Source organism: Erinaceus europaeus, chromosome 3 (assembly GCF_950295315.1).
Source record: "Erinaceus europaeus chromosome 3, mEriEur2.1, whole genome shotgun sequence".
Classification (NCBI taxonomy): Eukaryota; Metazoa; Chordata; class Mammalia; order Eulipotyphla; family Erinaceidae; genus Erinaceus; species Erinaceus europaeus.
In genome coordinates this window covers 169,036,941-169,054,676 of record NC_080164.1, presented here as the reverse complement: position 1 = coordinate 169,054,676, position 17,736 = coordinate 169,036,941, and the positions used below count along the sequence as shown (strand labels likewise).

Sequence of the window (17,736 nt, the reverse complement as noted above, 5' to 3'; positions counted from 1 at the left end):
AGGAGGGGAAGACCAAGAGGGGGAGAAAAAGACACTTGCAAACCTGCTTCACCGCTTGTGAAGCGACTCCCCTGCAGGTGGGGAGCCGGGGCTCGGACCGGGATTCTCACATTGGTCCCTGTGCTTTGCACCACCTGCGCTTAACCCGTTGTGCTACAGCCCAACTCCCGATACTTATTTTATTTATTTCTTTTGGAGAGAGACAAAGGTAAATTGAAAGAGAAGGAGAAAAGAGAAAGAAGAGAAGAGGACAGGGAGGAGGCCTGCAGCACTATTTCACTGCTTGTGAAGCTTTCCCACTGTAGGTGGGGACAGGAAATTTGAACTCCAGGTCCTCATGCACAACTCTACAAGGTACATCACCCCTTGTCCCCCTCCTCTACCACTTGTATCCATCACTGTGATTCTCTCACAATAGTGCATTAGGAAATAAATGTGTAGAATGTGCTCTCTTTATCACTAGGTAGCTTGTTGGTATGTTCCTTTCCCTTGCCACTTCCGGTGAAGAGATGTATAAAAGGTGATGTATCTGATTAATAAACGAGATACTGCTTCCCAGCTCCAGCCATGAGTACCTGGTCATCTCTCTACCGCCCGTGAAGCTAGCCCAGCCCGGCATATGGCGCCCGAACAGAGACACACAAGCAGCAGACCTAAGAAGACCAGATAAGTAAAGCCGCTTGGCTACCCATCCGTCATGGCCTGCCTTTCTACTTATGAAGAGGTTTCCCAAAGCCTCTACTCTTTCTTCATGAGACAGTTTCTCTGTCTTTGGAACATTTTGCTCTGGGCCACACTTTGGTTCCCTGACCAGGAACTTTGGTTCCTTATGACTGTGATTGTAGAGCTTGGAAGTCACACGGAGATTTCTCCTTGGACTTTCTGGATTCCCTCTCCCATGTTTCCTGAGGAGAAGGACTGCATTTTGCTCTGGGCCACACTTTGGTTTCTTATGACTGTTATCATAGAGCTTGGGAGATGTGCGGAGATTACTCCTTGGACTTTCTGGACTTCCTCTCACATGTTTCCCACAGAGAAGGACTACTCTAACTTGAAGAGCATTCTCCAGTCCCCAAGAATGGAGACACGTGGTTAGTTCTACTCTCCTGATTTGATTCTTTCTTCTAATACGTTCTTGGGGATGGATGCCTGCAATCCTTCAGGAACTGTCAGAAGCACCCTAAATGGAATTTTGAGGAGCATTTTGGACTAGGATGCCCTCCGGGGACTCATGATTCTACATAGTGAGATCTGGATAATCTGGTTCAAGGTGAAAGAAGCAAAAACTGCCTACCGCTTCTCTCTTGATTCCCCCCCTCGTTGTTCTCTCTGATTATCTTAAGTTTGCTGTCTGCATTCAGTTGCGTTTAGTAAGAGAGTGATTTGAATGATTGAATTTTTGTATGACATTGACTTTACAAAAAAAAAAAAAATGCTGGATGCAGCCATGATTTCTAGAGACATCCAGAAACAGTCCAAAAATTGTTTTTCTCTTGATTTTTTACATCTTGGAAACGTTTAATTCTGAAAACTGTATGAGTATGGGCGGGGTAGAAAAAGCAATGGTTATGTTAATGATTTTCATGCCTGAGGCTTCTAACCATGGTTCTTTTATTGAGCTTAAACTGTTTAAACAACCTTAAATTCATACTAGAAAGGACTTCCAATTATAATGGAGTTATCAATTATAGTAAACTTCTAATCTGCTACAAGTTTTGTTTGACAAGTAAGTGAATTTCAGCTGTCAAGTCTTCACATGAAAAAGCATCTGCTCAAATGAAATCCCCGGAAATCCATTTGGACCCCTGTTCTCTGACATCGCCCACAAGATGGCACGACTAGAGCATCCCCCCCCTAGCCGAAACCAATGATATGACCTGGCACAACCTGAAGAAACAGATTCACAGACTCCAGAGCTCACTCTCTATAGAAAAGTGGAATTCCGGTGGTTGATCTTCCCCATCGAGACAGACGTGAAGCATTTCATCCCCTGGCATTTCTTCCATGGTCATCTGCTTTGGACTAACACTTGTATTGGACTTACTGGTATACCTCTTGGATACTTTACACAACTTTACAGCAGTTTCCCTTTATGCTGCTGGGTTTCTCAAAGACTGACCCCAGGAACCCATGGACTTTGCAGCCAGCAGCCTTGGGGACTCTATAGGCCATGCCTCTCTCACCTGCAGGCTCTGTCCCCAGAGTCAGTAACCCTCCCCCTCCTTACTAGGTCTTGCTCACAGAGGCAGGAAATGCCCACAGAGGCAGGAGACACCCTTTTTCCTGCCAGGCCTTGCCCTTTGAGGCAGGAAACACCCCCCTCAGGCCTCCCCTTGGCATCACGCTGGTTCTTGCTGCTCTCTTACTTGTTCCTCCATGTCTTCTTCCAGTTCTTTTGAAAATGCCTGTACAATATAGGTTTCTGTTCACCTCACACTCTTGATACTATGGCCATTAGTTAAAAAGAAAGAGGGAAATGTTGATATGTTCCTTTCCCTTGCCAATTCCAGTGAACAGATGCATAAAAGATGATGTATCTGATTGATAAATGAGATACTGCTTCCCAGCTCAGCCATGAGTCCCTGGTCATCTCTCTACTACCCGTGAAGCTAGCCCAGCCCAGCAGTAGCTGCATAGTACCTATGCAGTAGTCTCATGCTGGTGAAATAATTAATCTTCAAAACTGGTAAGAAACTAACTTGATTCATACAACTGTTTAGCTTCTTGTTAACTCAGAATTCTAATAATGAGATGACAAATTCTGACATCCCTCACAAAATCAATTCTTCAGGCCTTGTATAAATACATATTACCTTAGGGTGCTGATTAGGAATGCCAATTATTGGGGTTTATCCTAGATGTATTTAAAGCATCTTTGAAATAGAGGGCTCAGTGATATTCTTTTTAAACAAGCAGACCCAGATGGTTCTTCTGCAGTTGGTGCAAAGACAATCGCTTGAAAAATACAGTCTTAAAATGTAGGCCATTTTCAGCCATGGGTCTCTAAAGAATAAGAGCTATAAAAGAAACTATAGTTTACTTTGCCAATGAATCTTATTTTAAGAATGAACTAGAAGGGTGTGGCCTAATTTTCACAAGTGGAGTCAATATCATCTTAATCTGAAAGTAATCAGAGATGTATAACCTACAAAACATGAGAAGAATAACTTATAGACCAAATACAGGCCCCTTGAAAAGAAAAGCAATAGTATATTCTTACTATAGGAAGCAAATTTCATTTCTTTCTCCAGGTAGGTAAGATCGAAGGTGATGATGATTCTCAGGAAATAAAAAGGCCTTTCAAGAACATAAAGTGTTAATATAAAAGATATAGTCGACCTGCCTCTAACAGATAGGAGAATGAGGAGGACTTAAATCTGCAGATATTTAAGGATGATGAAGCAAAGAGCAGGCAACAGGAGCACAGCAAAGATTTAGCTTGCTTCAGAATATGCTATAGGTCTACTTGAGCATATCCTGTCTTGGATGGGACAAAATCTTACTCAGATTTAAGACAAATGTTATATGATCTACTGGATATCTTCCTTTTCATATGTCCAGTGCTTAGTAAAACACCTAGTCACTGAGCGGGCACTCAATATGTGCTTGGAAAATGTAACAATTTGCAGACTCACTAACACATACGTTCTTGGTAATCAGCTTATCCATGCTTTGACTTCCTTTTTAACCATATATAACATTCAAGCATTACACATTTCTATTTTCATCATGGAAATTCCACTAAGCTTTAAGACTAAAATAAAAGCTATCTATTTGGGGCTGGAAAGATAGCATTATGGTTATGCACAATATTTTCATACCTGATAGTGCAAGGCCATAGGTTCTGTCCCCAGAACCACCATAAACCAGAACTGAGGAGTACTCTGCTGTGTGTGTGTGTGTGTGTGTGTATCTCATCAAATAAAGTGTTTAAAACACTATTTGTTTGGCATCCCAGGTGCTTCGAAATAGATTCAAACCAAAATAGTACTCAAACCAAATGTTCCACTTCTACTTCTGTTATCTCCACTATTTTTTTCTCCAAGTTCTTGTATTTGTGAATGTCAACCATCTCGATAGTCCTTTAAATCAAAAATATGAATGTCTTCCTTATTCTCTGAATTCCCTCCTCATAGCCAATTCATTAAACCCAGCTGATTATATTTCATGAAAGAGAAAAGTCAGTGCAGTATTCTACCATTTGAGGTGTCTTATTTGTTTCTGTTTTTCCTGTTTTCATTCAGTACTAGGGAATAAACCGAAGCCTCACACAAGTAAGGCATGTGCTCTACTACTGAGCTTCCTCCTGGGCCCAAGTCCTATTGATTTATTTTCACCTCTGAAATTTCTTTCTAGTCTGTCTCCTTTATTCTACTCCCCCAAATCAAACTTCCTGTATCTCTTTCTGTGCAAATATATCAGCTGCTAAACTTAAATCCTCTGTGTATTTTGAGCCTTCATAAACCTATCCACCCAGAGATTTTCATTTTGGTACCCTGCTCCAAACTCGGTCAGACTCTGCTTTGAATTTCCCTTTCTGTTCTTCTTTCTCAACTTCTGTTTATGAGTTGGCTCCTATGCTAAATATGGGACCCAGATCAAGTCAATGGAGTTTACAGTCAACAAGATTTATATACTTTTCCCGTATTTAGGAGCTACTCTCTTCCCTGATCCAGCTTTCTATACCTTTTTCCAGCCATGACATCATCTCCCCAGACAGTAACCTGGGTCCACCTGCATATCAGATGTCAGGCAAAAACTAATAAATTCATGGACCCTTTGGAATATACCTAAAATAGACCTACTAGCTATCTCCAAAATGGAGACCTCAAATCTTCATCTGCAATATTCTAGTCTTGAGGTTCATGATTAGTCAACAATTTGTTTGGCTTTATGTGTTAACTCTGTTTTCAGCTACAAGGTTCCAGATGCTACCAACCGGACTTCCCTGGGCAGATGACGCCACCAATGTGTCATGGAGCTATGCTTCCCCAAAGCCCTGCCCCACTATGGACAGAGAGAGACAGGCTGAGAGTGTGGATTGACCTATCAATGCCCATGTTCAGCAAGGAAACAATTACAGAAGTCAGACCTTCCACCCTCTGCATCCCATAATTACCTTGGGTCCATACTCCCAGGGGGCTTAGAGAATAGGAAAGCTATCAGGGTAGGGAATGGAATACAGAACTCTGGTGGTGGAAATTGTACCCCTCTTATCCTATGGTCTTGTCAGTGTTTACATTTTATAAATAAATTAATTTATTAAAAAAAGAAAAAAAATACAAAAAAAGTCACCTCTAAAAGTCAAGATGCAGAACACTATGGAAACAGTTGATAAATCTGACAACAGCTACCAATACAACTGACCAAATGAAGGGAATACATCAAGCAAGGAAGGCAGTCTGCATCCTTTCCATGTAGAGTGTGTGTCTTCACTGAAGGTGGTAATTGTGATGCTCTACAGAATCCATCCCATCACAGATGTCAGTAAATATAAATGGAGGGTGAGGTTCATCCTGGTGAAGTAGTGTACACTTGAACAAGGGAATCATAACACCACATTCCATTCTATTTATGCTGCTAACTCTAGCCAAAAAGCCCAATGTGATGGGACTGTTATCTAAACTTCCTGGCGCCTGCTCGCATAGATGTTATGGATTTTTTTTTAAATGAGTCTTTTTAAGCAAGTCACTACTGTGTAGAGGAAAAAGGAGGAGGAAATGCAGAAGAGAGAGAAAGAAATTGAACTATCACAAAGAAATTGCTCAACTACCATTATGGGAATACTCAGCCTACATATTCAAGGAAATTCAAAGTTAAAGCTAAAATAGACCATATGTACTTCCATATGCAGACATATTGGGACAGTCTCTGAATTGCTTCTTTATACAAAGCTGTATGCAACAATGATCCCATAAAGAAGATAAACCAGAGGATTTTTTTATATTAAAAACTGATACATAGCACTGTAAAAAAAAAGGGGGGGGGAGGAGAAGAAGATGACACAACCTGGACATGAAAGACAGAAATCCAAAGTACTAGTCTACATTGACTTAAATTACCTACTTGTCTATCATTTCCTCTTGTGGAAGAGAAGAATGGGACCCAGATTTTCTAACTTACAAAAGATCAGAGATTGAATGTATGTTTAAATTCTCATTTGAGAAGATGACTAGTGTGTTTGGTTTTCCTTGTGCTAAAAATGAAACTAAAGGCATCTGAAGGTCTAAAAAGCAAAGACAAAAATCTCTCTAAGATTAGCCAAAATGTCTAGCAAAGAAACGATTATTTTTTAACACGTTGCAGTTTTATTGGATAGATGAATAGATTCCATATCTTTAAAAAACCTTAACATTTGCAGCCAATTTTTCAAGACATTAATTTCTAAACAGGAGATGAAAGGAAAAGAAATCAAAATGCTTAATAACATTTCCAACTTTTTTTAAGGCTTGGAGGAACTCTAAACCTTTGGAAAAAGCTCCTTGAAAAATGATTTTCAGACCAGCTTTCACTATTGAAGAGAATGGAACATTTATCAAATATCTTTTAGCTTCAATTTTCACTAAAGCTAGTTTACTGATGGGGTAGATGATAAAACTGAAGATTTATGTTGCACTAACAGGTCTAGTAAATCCTCATTACATCAAAACATATGGGATAAGTACAAAAAAAAACATCAACTGAATTAACTCATTTTGCATTACTAAAATTATTATATAAGAATACAATCTAGGAGCAAGCTGGAGTAATGTTGTTTTTCATCAACTAGCAATATATTCTTAGTAAAAGCAATTTAACTAAGATGTGACAGAAATTAGCAGACAAATTAACATTTACTGAACTATAATGCAGTGTCTGTTGCATATTATGGGTCATGGCATAGAATTGTCCTACAATGTTAAGTAACAATAAGAGTGTGATATAATTAAGATTTGGTTTCTCAGAACTCTCACTTTAAGTAGAAAAAAAATGAAAGAAATGTAAAAATTTCTTTTCCATTGCTAAGAAAATGGCATGTCAACTTTGACAAAGCAAGATCTGTGTTCATTTCCAAATTGGCTACCACCTACCTGACTTTTACAAGACTTGCAAAGATATTACACATATTACACAGACAAGATGACTGATATAATTCAGGCTACTTCTTTCAGGAAAAGAATAGCTCTGTTTTATGAGAGGGGTGAATATACATGAAAAACTAAAACTGGAGAACAACGTCAGTACTGTGACAAAACACTGGGAAAATGTTAGTGTCTTGCTCTTAATATTGACTGTACTCATCTACTTCAGTAGATGCTCAGTAAGTGTCTGCAGCTAAGGAATACTTGGAGGGAAGAAATAAAACAGTATCATTCTGTATTATAAAGTTATTCCCTTTCAAGTATACCCAGGAATATCCATCCATAGTGACTCAAGTTGTATAAATATGAATAAACTCAGGTTAGCATGCTTATTAGCTGTTAAGTGTGAACACATAAAACATACAATTTGAGAGTATATATGTGCATTTGATAAAACTAAGTCTCTCTCTCTCTCTCTCCATATATATATATATATATATATATATATATATATATATATATATATATATATATGTATATCCAACCACATGAAACTTTTCTTAAAATAATGGACTGAATACAAAAAATCATCTATTTCCTCCAAAATAAATAACCTTGAGAAATTCTATTGTTTTCACTCTCATGTAGAAAAACCTAATCATGATCAGTGATCACACTCTGGGTCCTGGCTCCTAGGCCACACATTGATCAATGGAGATGAGAAATAAAATGGTACAAGCATTTCCTAAGCATGTGTTCTTTTGGTTTTAAGCACTGAGCCATATCAGAATGTCTAAATTTGCCCTTTATATTAACATCCCTTTATCATGTTTTCTGCCAGGAAACTGTGAGGATTGCAAATGGAGCTGGACTTAGAACTCAACAAGAAATTAAAACAGTGACAGTTTGGACAGTAGGTATTACAGTCTGGTTTGCAGTGTTCTAATATAACTTAAATTACTCTGAGCCTATGGAACTACGAATGGCAGAGAGTGAGTTGAGTTCTGAGAAAGAGTTTTGATGGAAATCACAGGAAAGTGGCCGTTGACACAATGACAGTAATCAACCAGAATATATGGTTCTGTGTTATTAAAGACTAAATACTGGTCTTCTCTGAAAATCTCTGATTTAGTGTAGGTTTGTTGATCTAGATAAAGACATAAAATTTTTTTTTAATTCTCTCCCCCTTTCCTTGCACTTGTTTTTTATTGCTGTTGTAATTATTGTTGTTGCTATTGATGTCATTGCTGTTGGACAGGACAGAGAGAAATGGAGAGAGAAGGGAAAGACAGAGGGGGAGAGAAAGATAGACACCTGCAGACCTGCTTTACTGCCTGTGAAGAGACTCCCCTGCAGGTAGGGAGCAGGGGGCTCGAACCAGGATCCTTAGTTCAGCCCTTGCACTTTGCGCCCTGTACATTTATCCCGCTGCTCTTCTGCCTGACCCCCTCTAGATAAAGACTGTCTGGTTATTAGCAATAAAGTTCCCAGACTTATAAAACCAGATCCCTGTGCAACACAAAATAAACGTGATGCAGTTTCCAAGAAAAAGGTTGAAAACACCATTTAATGTCTGGAAAATATAAGTAAATCATTAAAGGATCTTAACTTTTGCTTTCCATTTCCTTTGGCCTCTATAGATTGTCTATTTTGTAATTTATCTGAATTTCTCCAAAACCACCAAAGGCATTCCAAATGTAATTTGGGATTTCTTTACTACTTTAAGGGTATCTCAAAAATATGAATGGGAATGATCTATCAAGATACTTAAGAACTGTCCCTGTCTCACAGATGTTTCATGAATGACTTTCCAAGTTAATGGAGAAAAGTGAGTCAAAAAACAGTGTATATATCTCAGTGCCAAAGTCCATAAAAGTAAACTTTGGAAATGCATTGTAACACAGGAGAACAGATCATTTTGATGATGAAAATCAATCGGAAAAATCTTTCTGTGGGTAAATTCATTAAATAGCTCTACTATGCCTTTAAAGAAAGACTTTAAACTCTATATCATAACTTATAGAACCCTTGAAGGTTTGGCTTTTCCCGAGCCCTCCAGATTTACTTCTTGTATCTCCTGTGCCCCAGTGTTAAATACAGTAATTCAATATGCCTCACTCTTTTCCAGAGAATGACTAAGAGCCGTATGTAGCTGGAACAGCAATGTTCAAGAAACATAGAATGCAACACATGCAATTTTAAGTATTCTAAAAGGCACAGTTAAAAATTAGGGACTTTAAAATGGATGTGATTCAGATCAATATATCCCATTTCATTTCAATCTGTTACTGATATAAAAATATCAATGAGATATCTTAGATTCTGTTTTTGCATTGAATTCACATTCTAATCACATACTGCATCTTAATTCTGGACTAGGTGAAAAAATATATATGCTACCATACTGCATAGCAAATGTATAGAAACTCTCTCTCTTCCATTCACATAGGTTGCAAATCAAACCATGCCTCCACAGGGAAGCCCTTCCTCACTCCTATGTCTGGATGCCCTGTCCTCCTGTGTCATTAAGGAAATGTAGATATACCCTCTGCAATAGCATTGATCACACTGAAGTGCCTGCTTGAGTATCTGTGCAGGTCTTACTTAATTTTACATTCCAGGTACCTAACAAATACTTCTGACATACAGACCTATATTTTCATTGATGCCAAGGTAGATATGATACATAATAGTCCAAACAAGAATCAGCTGAACAGTAGACCTCAACTCTTTATATGAAACTTTTACCATGTTCCTATATTCAGAGAACGAAAGACAAACAAAAACCCTCAGTCCCTTAGTTTCTAAGAAATCCTCTATAAAAATAAAAAAAAAACCTCAATCCCAAATTCTCAGTTATCTATTTATCTCAGTTATTCTCTTTATCCAGTTAAACTAGAATGATCTACTGTAAGCCTGCTTGACATTTGCACTATAGAAAATGCCTTTCAAAGGGCACTGATAAGGGTTGTCTTAGCCAGAGTTAAACAAGGATCTGGTCAGTGGTTATTACTCAAAGGGGAGTTCCTATCTGAAGCCACTGGCCTCAAGAGTACCACTGATTGATGCACCCCTGATGCAGAACAATCACAGTGTTTGATCAAGCAGTAAAGAACCAAACTAGCAAAAAGATGTTTCCCTTCCTTTTTTTGCACTCTAATTAAGTATTTGGCACTAAATTATCCTTGGAAGGAATAAAGAAGGCACATGTCATTTATCCACACTGCTTTGATTATAGTTGCTTTGTATTTTACCCTAATGAGCAAATATTTGATGAAACTATTCATCTCTCTCTTTAATGTCATACTTTGGGAAGAAACATGGAAACTATTCTAGAACCATAATTTGCCAACAATGGAATAGCTATTTCCTTCATATTTGCTCAACATGATTCTCTTTTTTAAAGATTAATTGTGATGTGCCCTATTAAGAGGTTTCATATGCTATATGGCACTAAATAAATGTGAGTTATTATAATTATTGGATAGGCTATTAATTAAATACATCAAAATTAGAAAAATTGGATTTTTCCTTTTCATTTGTCTTCTTAAGTGATAATTAATGAGACTCTGGCAAATGTTAATAGTGCAGTTTATTTGAAAGTTGATAAAATTAAAGAAAAGTGAAAATTGCGAAAGACCTTTGATTTAGTCTTAGGTAGATTCAAAGCTCAATGGCAGTAAACACCCTAGACCTTTAGCCTAGGGATCCAATTACTTCTCATTTCTTTCTCCTTGAGGCTTGTGATGAACAAATGTCTCAGTTGACTGTTTGCTAGGCAGTGCTCATTTTTTTATACTAGCAGTCAGCACTTTTATATAGATTTTTCAAGATTTTGTTAATGGCAGTATTTTTTTTTTCTTAAAGATACCATCTATACTTAACCTTTATAGTTAAGAATAATTTATCTAAGACCTGGTTAGCTTATATGTAAGATATATCTAAAGGATGATATTCACTGAATTAACTCATAGCACTTGCACAGGCAGGCAGCAGCTGTAGTGGGCAAAGGGAGTGAGTGACATTTCTGATGGATTAGCCATGGCTCCCTGGAGCATCATGTTGGGAAAGACCCTAAGGCTCTATGGGTCTTGGTTCAGTGGGAAAGGATTCCCTAATCAATTAGGAATATCTGCCAAAGGACTCAGGCTGAAAGCAGACAGTTAGACTACCTTGTTTTGGCCATTTAAGGTGTGTCTTGATAAGCAGCAGAAGGGAATTGAGATCTAGTTTATCCACCAGTAAGAATACTGACATGAGGGGGGAAAGCAAGTTTACCATAGTCTGTACCACGGCACAAAAGGGTGAGTAGTGGTCTAATCTATATAACACTATAGTGTAATAAGATTACAGTAAGTGATGAGTTGGATTACTAGAAAGCAGCTCAGAAGACTTGTGTTAACTACCCTCTTTGGGTGCTAAGGCAACATAGGGAAGAAACTATGTCTTCCTGTCCTGTACCTCTAACTTGAACTCTTCATGGACAAGGATTCACCATGGACAATTCAGTCCTTAGATCTGCCAAGAAGATAAAAACTGAAACCAAACAGTGATAGGACTTCAGAGTTAATTCAGGAAGAGGAAAAAAAAAAAAATCAGCAGAGATGGTAGGAAAAACTCATCCTCTGACCAGAAAGAACTAGCATCTGCTTGGATAAATCTCAGCACTCTCAATATTTTGGAAACACTGATAAGCATCAAAATAAATGAGAAATATGCAGTATGAATGGAAAATATCCCGACTTCATATTCTGCATTTCAATAATGTGTTAAAAGGGCCTGGGGATTCACTGATGTTTGAAAATTGAACAGCCAAATGTTGTTACTATATGCAGATATTCTCACTGTTACATGTAATCATAATCTTAGTTAGACAACTATTACATATTGAGAGAGAGAGAGAGACCAGAACATCACTCCTCCATTTTATGCAGTGCATAGGCTTTAACCCATGGCATCACACATGGAAGAAATTCTATACCTAAGCCATCTCCCCAGTCCGGAGATTGAAACAACCTAACATTACCTTTAGATTCTTATCTGATCTAAAAAAAAATAAAAATAAAAGATAGACATACTGAGAAGGAAAATGGGAAGGAAATAAGGAAGGAAGAAAGTAAAAATGGAAGGAAGTAAAGAAGGAAGAAAGTAAAAAAAGGAAGGAAGGAAGGAAGGAAGGAAGGAAGGAAGGAAGGAAGGAAGGAAGGAAGGAAGCAAGGAGAAAGCAAGTAAGCCTCCTGAAAACAGAAGTTAACTCCAGTCTGCTTACAATTGCCTTCTGCCTCTGCCTCTCCCTTTGTTTGGCCCTTTCGGACTCCCGCTTCTCATACTCTTTGCGGTATTCTTCCCTCTTCAGCCTTTCATGCTGATACTCCTCGTAGCTGTCATACCTAAGAAACATAACTGCATCATTAAGTCAACCACCTCAATTTGCAGCAACAAAAGAGCCACAATCAACTGGGGGGTGGGGGTGGACGTGGGGGTGGGGAGCGGGCTTCCTGTCATAGGGCGTCATCTAGTGGAGGGAACAGGGGAGCAGCAGAAGGAACAAGGTCAGTGTGTTACCTGGGCCTAAGGCCATAGGGCGATCTTGACCTTGACCTCGAACACAGGGGTGAATTCCGGTGCGTGCGGTGTCTGCAGTGACTTGACTCATAGTAGTAGCAAGACCTGGGGCAAGGGGGAGGAGAAAAACAAAATGGGCTCTTGCAACTGCTCCTTAATCCCAGCATGCCCTGACATCCTCTGGAACAGCACATGACATAAATGAACTTTCTCTTCCCTGCCACTAGTGAGATGTCTCGGTGACAGTTTGATCATCTAGTCAGCTTAGAGGCCCGGGAGTGATGTGTTCTCTCTCAGCGTTGCTTATTGATGTGAACGTGGAGCGCCAGCCTGGGTACACTGTCAGCTTTATCTTACATGGATCTCGACTCTCCTGGTACAGGGCAGCTCTCCAGGTAATGGAAAAAGTTAGATGAGCAAAACAGCCTTACAAATTGCTCTCGCTTTCTGATCTGACTGGCTCAAGGCTCTGTGCTCAAGGCTGACTGATTTCAGAGAAGATGGGGAAGAACCTGTGTGTGTGTGTGTGTGTGTGTGTGTGTGTGTGTGTGTCTGTGTAACAACCATCTATTTAGTTCCATGGGACACAGAGATGCAATTGGTTAGTGTTTTGAATGTGTGTGTGTGTGTGTGTGTGTGTGTGTGTGTGTGTGTGTAACAACCATCTATTTAGTTCCATGGGACACAGAAATGCAATTGGTTAGTGTTTTGAATGTGTGTGTGTGTGTGTGTGTGTGTGTTGTGTTTGGGGGTCTGGGCTAGGTGGGAGGGGAATTTCTTATTCTTTGCCTGGATACAGAGAAGGTTTACCTTGAAGAAGATCTACTGCCTGGGGACCGTGATCTTGACCTGGAATAAGGTGATCGGGAACAAGACCTGTGTCGAGAAAAGGACCTTGACCGAGAACGCATCCTTTGGGGTCTTTGAGAAAATAAGGATTTAGGTGGCGACACAGAATCTCTACATGGAGAGTTAAAAGAAGAGCAAGAATGCGACATGTCGAACAAGGAATAGGATGGCGTGCCGTCCCAAGGGTAGCTCAGTTTATCACTTTCATCCTCGCTGTCATCAAACAGGCCGTCCATGGCTAGTCCTGAATTTATAAACATAGGTAGTTTGGAGAATTGTTCATTACTGAAATCACTGTCCCTCAGTTCACTGGTCTTGTCTGCTTCATCATCAAAAACAGCTTGACTGGGATAACCGAAGTGCTTGTTCAGCTCGGCTCGGATTTCCTGGTCTTGGAGCTGTTTTCTGGTGCTGCAAGGGGAACTCTGTTTACCCACCTCCGAAGTCTCTCTCAGGTAGCACTGGCCTGAATCTGTGGAAGAACAGATCTGCTGCCCCTGCCAATCACAGGGCGTATCTTTATATTCAAGTTGTTGAGAGTCTAGGAGCTCCTGTGAGATATTGATCAGTATTTCTGTTTTGGAATTAATGGACTGACAATAGTCATGGTCCCCAAATAGCCGGAGACTGGGCCGTTTGGCCTTTCTTTCCTCGTGGCCACTGGTGAGCGCTGAGGTCTTGCTCAGCTGTGCGTACAGCTCAGATTGTTCGGGCCCTTTGTTGGCAGTATTACTGCCATGGGTACCAGAAGTCTCACTGTAGCGAGGCTTCTTGGATGGCGGAGGTACCACAGTCTTGCAAGAGGACTTCAGCTTTGGAGAAGCCCTAAAAGGGTTATCTTGGTTGGCTTTATGAGGAGGAGTTGTGGGTGGAGTTAGGCCTAAGGCAAACAAACAGAAAAGAGAGAAACAACATTTTTTTTTAAAAGCACCAGACTATGCTTTCCAGACTTCCAAAGATTTCAGGCAATGGCTCCAACTGAGTGAAGCAGAAGGCAACAAAATTCATAACCAGACCTGAAAAAGTGACTCCCCATAAGCTTCTGTTACCAAGAAAAATATGGAGTGAGGATTCTGGGCTACAGGGAGAATCCTGGTATTTTTATGACAAACATCAGCACAATAGATCCAGCTTCCCAGTAAACATCAACACATCACTATGAACTCCAAGGCACTGGGCATCACCAATGCTGGTGTTTTCAACAGCATCCATGTAGTCTGTGATATGGAAAAATCAATGTGTGGGTCTCGGGAATCACAGAATAGCTGTAATAGCATTTAGCTGCAAAAAGAAGCCACAGAGCAAGTGGCTCAGGGGGTTTTGTCTAAGCAAGCAAATCTACCCAATGAGCATCTTGTGCAGGGAGAGCTGGAGGTGTGTGTGTGTGTGTGTGTGTGTGTGTGTGTGTGTGTGTGTGTGTAAAACGACTTAGGCAACTTCAAGTTCAGTCAAAGACCAGAGGAGAACCCAGGGAACTAGACAACTCCACAAGTAAATAGCAATGATTCTTTGTCTCCACAGTTCATTAACTTAGTAAACCATGGCTAATGTAGGTATAATACATTCTTGTAAGCATAACTAATACATTCTGTCTAAAATATGGTTCTGCAAGAGAAACCTAAGTGAACAGTAACACTAAAGATTACAACGGCAGTGGACCATTTTATTGAGAGCACAACATCAGGAAGGATTATGAGGCTGAAGGGTGGAAATGAATGCAAGCTTCGGCAACCAACTAATTAGATAAAGAAAATAGGCAAATAAATAAATAAAGGAAGAGGGGGCGAAAATCTGCCAGTCATTGCCTTAAGTGCTTTTTTCTACACAAGGGAAGACATTCTATCACAAGTTATCATGGGAGAGCCTGGTGTCTGGAGTAGCCTCAGAATCTCCACCCCTGAATGAGTGCTACTCATTTCTTTATGCCGAGGAAAATCACTGTGAAGGGGCTTCCGGGTTCCTGATCTTGAAGGGGGTCAGACTGAAGTTTCACTGATTTGATGCTTACAAGGGTACTTTCAAGTTCATAGCAGCCTTTCTCTTTAGGAGGACTGGGGAATGGTTACTCAGCAAAAAGAACTTCACTAGGGCAAACAAGCCTGGGGGTAGACTTAAGGTGACTGCATACTTCAAGATGAGCCAGGGTTATCTACTTTGATGGGGAGGAAAAGTGTGTGTGTGTGTGTGTGTGTGTGTGTGTGTGTGTGTGTGTGTGTCACCTGAAGCCCTGTTTCACCACTTGTGAAGCTTTCCCCCTGCAGGTGGGGACCAGGGGACTCGAACCTGGGTCCTTTGGCACTGTGATGTGTGCTGTCAACCATATGTGCCATCACCCGGCCCCCAGACATCTTTTCACAGTACCCCCAGTAAGACTTCTTTCTTCTTCTTCTCCTTCTCCTTCTCCTTCTCCTTCTCCTTCTCCTTCTCCTTCTTCTTCTTCTTCTTCTTCTTCTTCTTCTTCTTCTTCTTTTTTTTTTAAATATTTTGTTTATTAGTGAGACAGATAGGAGACCGAGAAAGAGCCAGACATCACTCTGGCACATGTGCTGCTGGGGATTGAACTCAGGACCTCAGGTTTGAGAGTCCAATGCCTTATCCACTGTGCCACCTCCCGGACCACTAAGGCTTCTTTCTTAATTTTCCAGTAACTTACTGGCAGAATCGCTCACTTGATGTTTTTCAGGTGTCTTGGTGAACAGGGATCTTAGTTTATCTCCACAAAGCCTATTAAACTCTTGGTACATTATAGCTTGGGCTTATTTTCACAAAACAACTTTCTTATTTGTATTAGTCTCTTCTCGGAGGCTCCTTTAGCAGACAGACTTCCACTTCAGTACCCCAGGTATGAGTTGAGAAGCTGATGAATCTGTGCTAGCGAGATGGCTCCCAAGCCACATGTGGAGAGCACTGCCACCCTTCCCCCATGTCTGTGTGACACAGCTTTGCATTCAGATATAGGTATTATGATTGACATCCTAGACACATAGCGAGAAACCCTAAACTTCAGAAACACCAAATTAGGCCACTATTAAAGAGGGACAAGTTCTATAAATAGTTCTGCTATCTAGGGATTTTAAATATAGAAATTCTTTTGAGTCTTGAACATTTGAAACCCTTGTCCTAGTACCTCAGCTCATTATCACTTAAATAACTGATTCTCGAGTTGCTTGTGGGAGTGGTGGCACCCTGATTGTAGTTTCTTTGAGGGGAATTACAAAAAAGAAGAAAGAAAGAAAGAAAGAAAGAAAGAAAGAAAGAAAGAAAGAAAGAAAGAAAGAAAGAAAAGAAAGCCCTCTTACTGCCTCTATGTATTGGACATCCTGTGGCAATGAACAGATATTCAGTGAACACATAAACACATGCATAATACTACACCAGAGGTGAATATTAGCTATTCCAGGGACTTAGTCCCTATAAATATGTGTGCCTCTTACTGCCTCCACACATTGGGCATCCTGTGGCAATGAACAGATATTCAGTGAACACATAAACACATAATAAATAGTACATCAGAGGTGGATATGAGATATTCCAGGGACTTAGTCCCTACAAGTATGTGTGCCTCTTACTGCCTCCATGCATTGGGCATCCTGTGGCAATGAACAGATATTCACTGAACACATAAGCACATGCATAATACTACACCAGAGGTGAATATTAGCTATTCCAGGGACTTAGTCCCTACAAGTATGTGTGCCTATTACTGCTTCCACACATTGGGCATCCTGTGGCAATGAACAGATATTCAGTGAACACATAAACACATGCATAATACTACATCAGAGGTGAATATTAGCTATTCCAGGGACTTAGTCCCTACAAGTGTGTGTGCCTCTTACTGCCTCCATGCATTGGGCATCCTGTGGCAATGAACAGATATTCAGTGAACACATAAACACATAATAAATAGTACATCAGAGGTGGATATGAGATATTCCAGGGACTTAGTCCCTACAAGTGTGTGTGTATGTGTTAATAAAATGGCAAGTTTTCAGAATTTGAAATAAGTATATTTTCTTGCACATATGTTTAGCTATAAGTCACAGAAACCCTCTAAGAGAACCAAAAATATCTTGTGAGTGCAAAAAAGAATAAATAAGTAAATAAATAACCAACCACAAAAAATGGTTGTTTATTTCTGTTGGTGCCATGTCCTCTCCCCAAAAAGTAATAATTAATGGATGGAAGGCTTTTTAGGGAGTGGGTGAGTAGGGAGAGATAATTCAGAAAACTTTCTAAATTCTATAATCAGAGGATACAT

The 17,736-nt window shown here is 39.9% G+C and overlaps 1 protein-coding gene across 3 annotated transcripts in view; it reads right to left on the bottom strand.

Moving 5' to 3' along the window:
• Positions 1 to 17,736, bottom strand: part of PPARGC1A (PPARG coactivator 1 alpha) — an 883,428-nt gene that overhangs the window by 11,460 nt on the left and 854,232 nt on the right. For all 3 annotated transcript variants that reach the window (XM_007523877.3, XM_060188270.1, XM_007523875.3), the window contains 3 exons: positions 13,437 to 14,355; positions 12,627 to 12,731; positions 12,331 to 12,451 (listed from right to left, as the gene is read on the bottom strand). In XM_007523877.3, the coding sequence (XP_007523939.1) occupies positions 12,331 to 12,451; positions 12,627 to 12,731; positions 13,437 to 14,355 (1,145 nt within the window). The remainder of the gene's footprint in view (positions 1 to 12,330; positions 12,452 to 12,626; positions 12,732 to 13,436; positions 14,356 to 17,736) is intronic.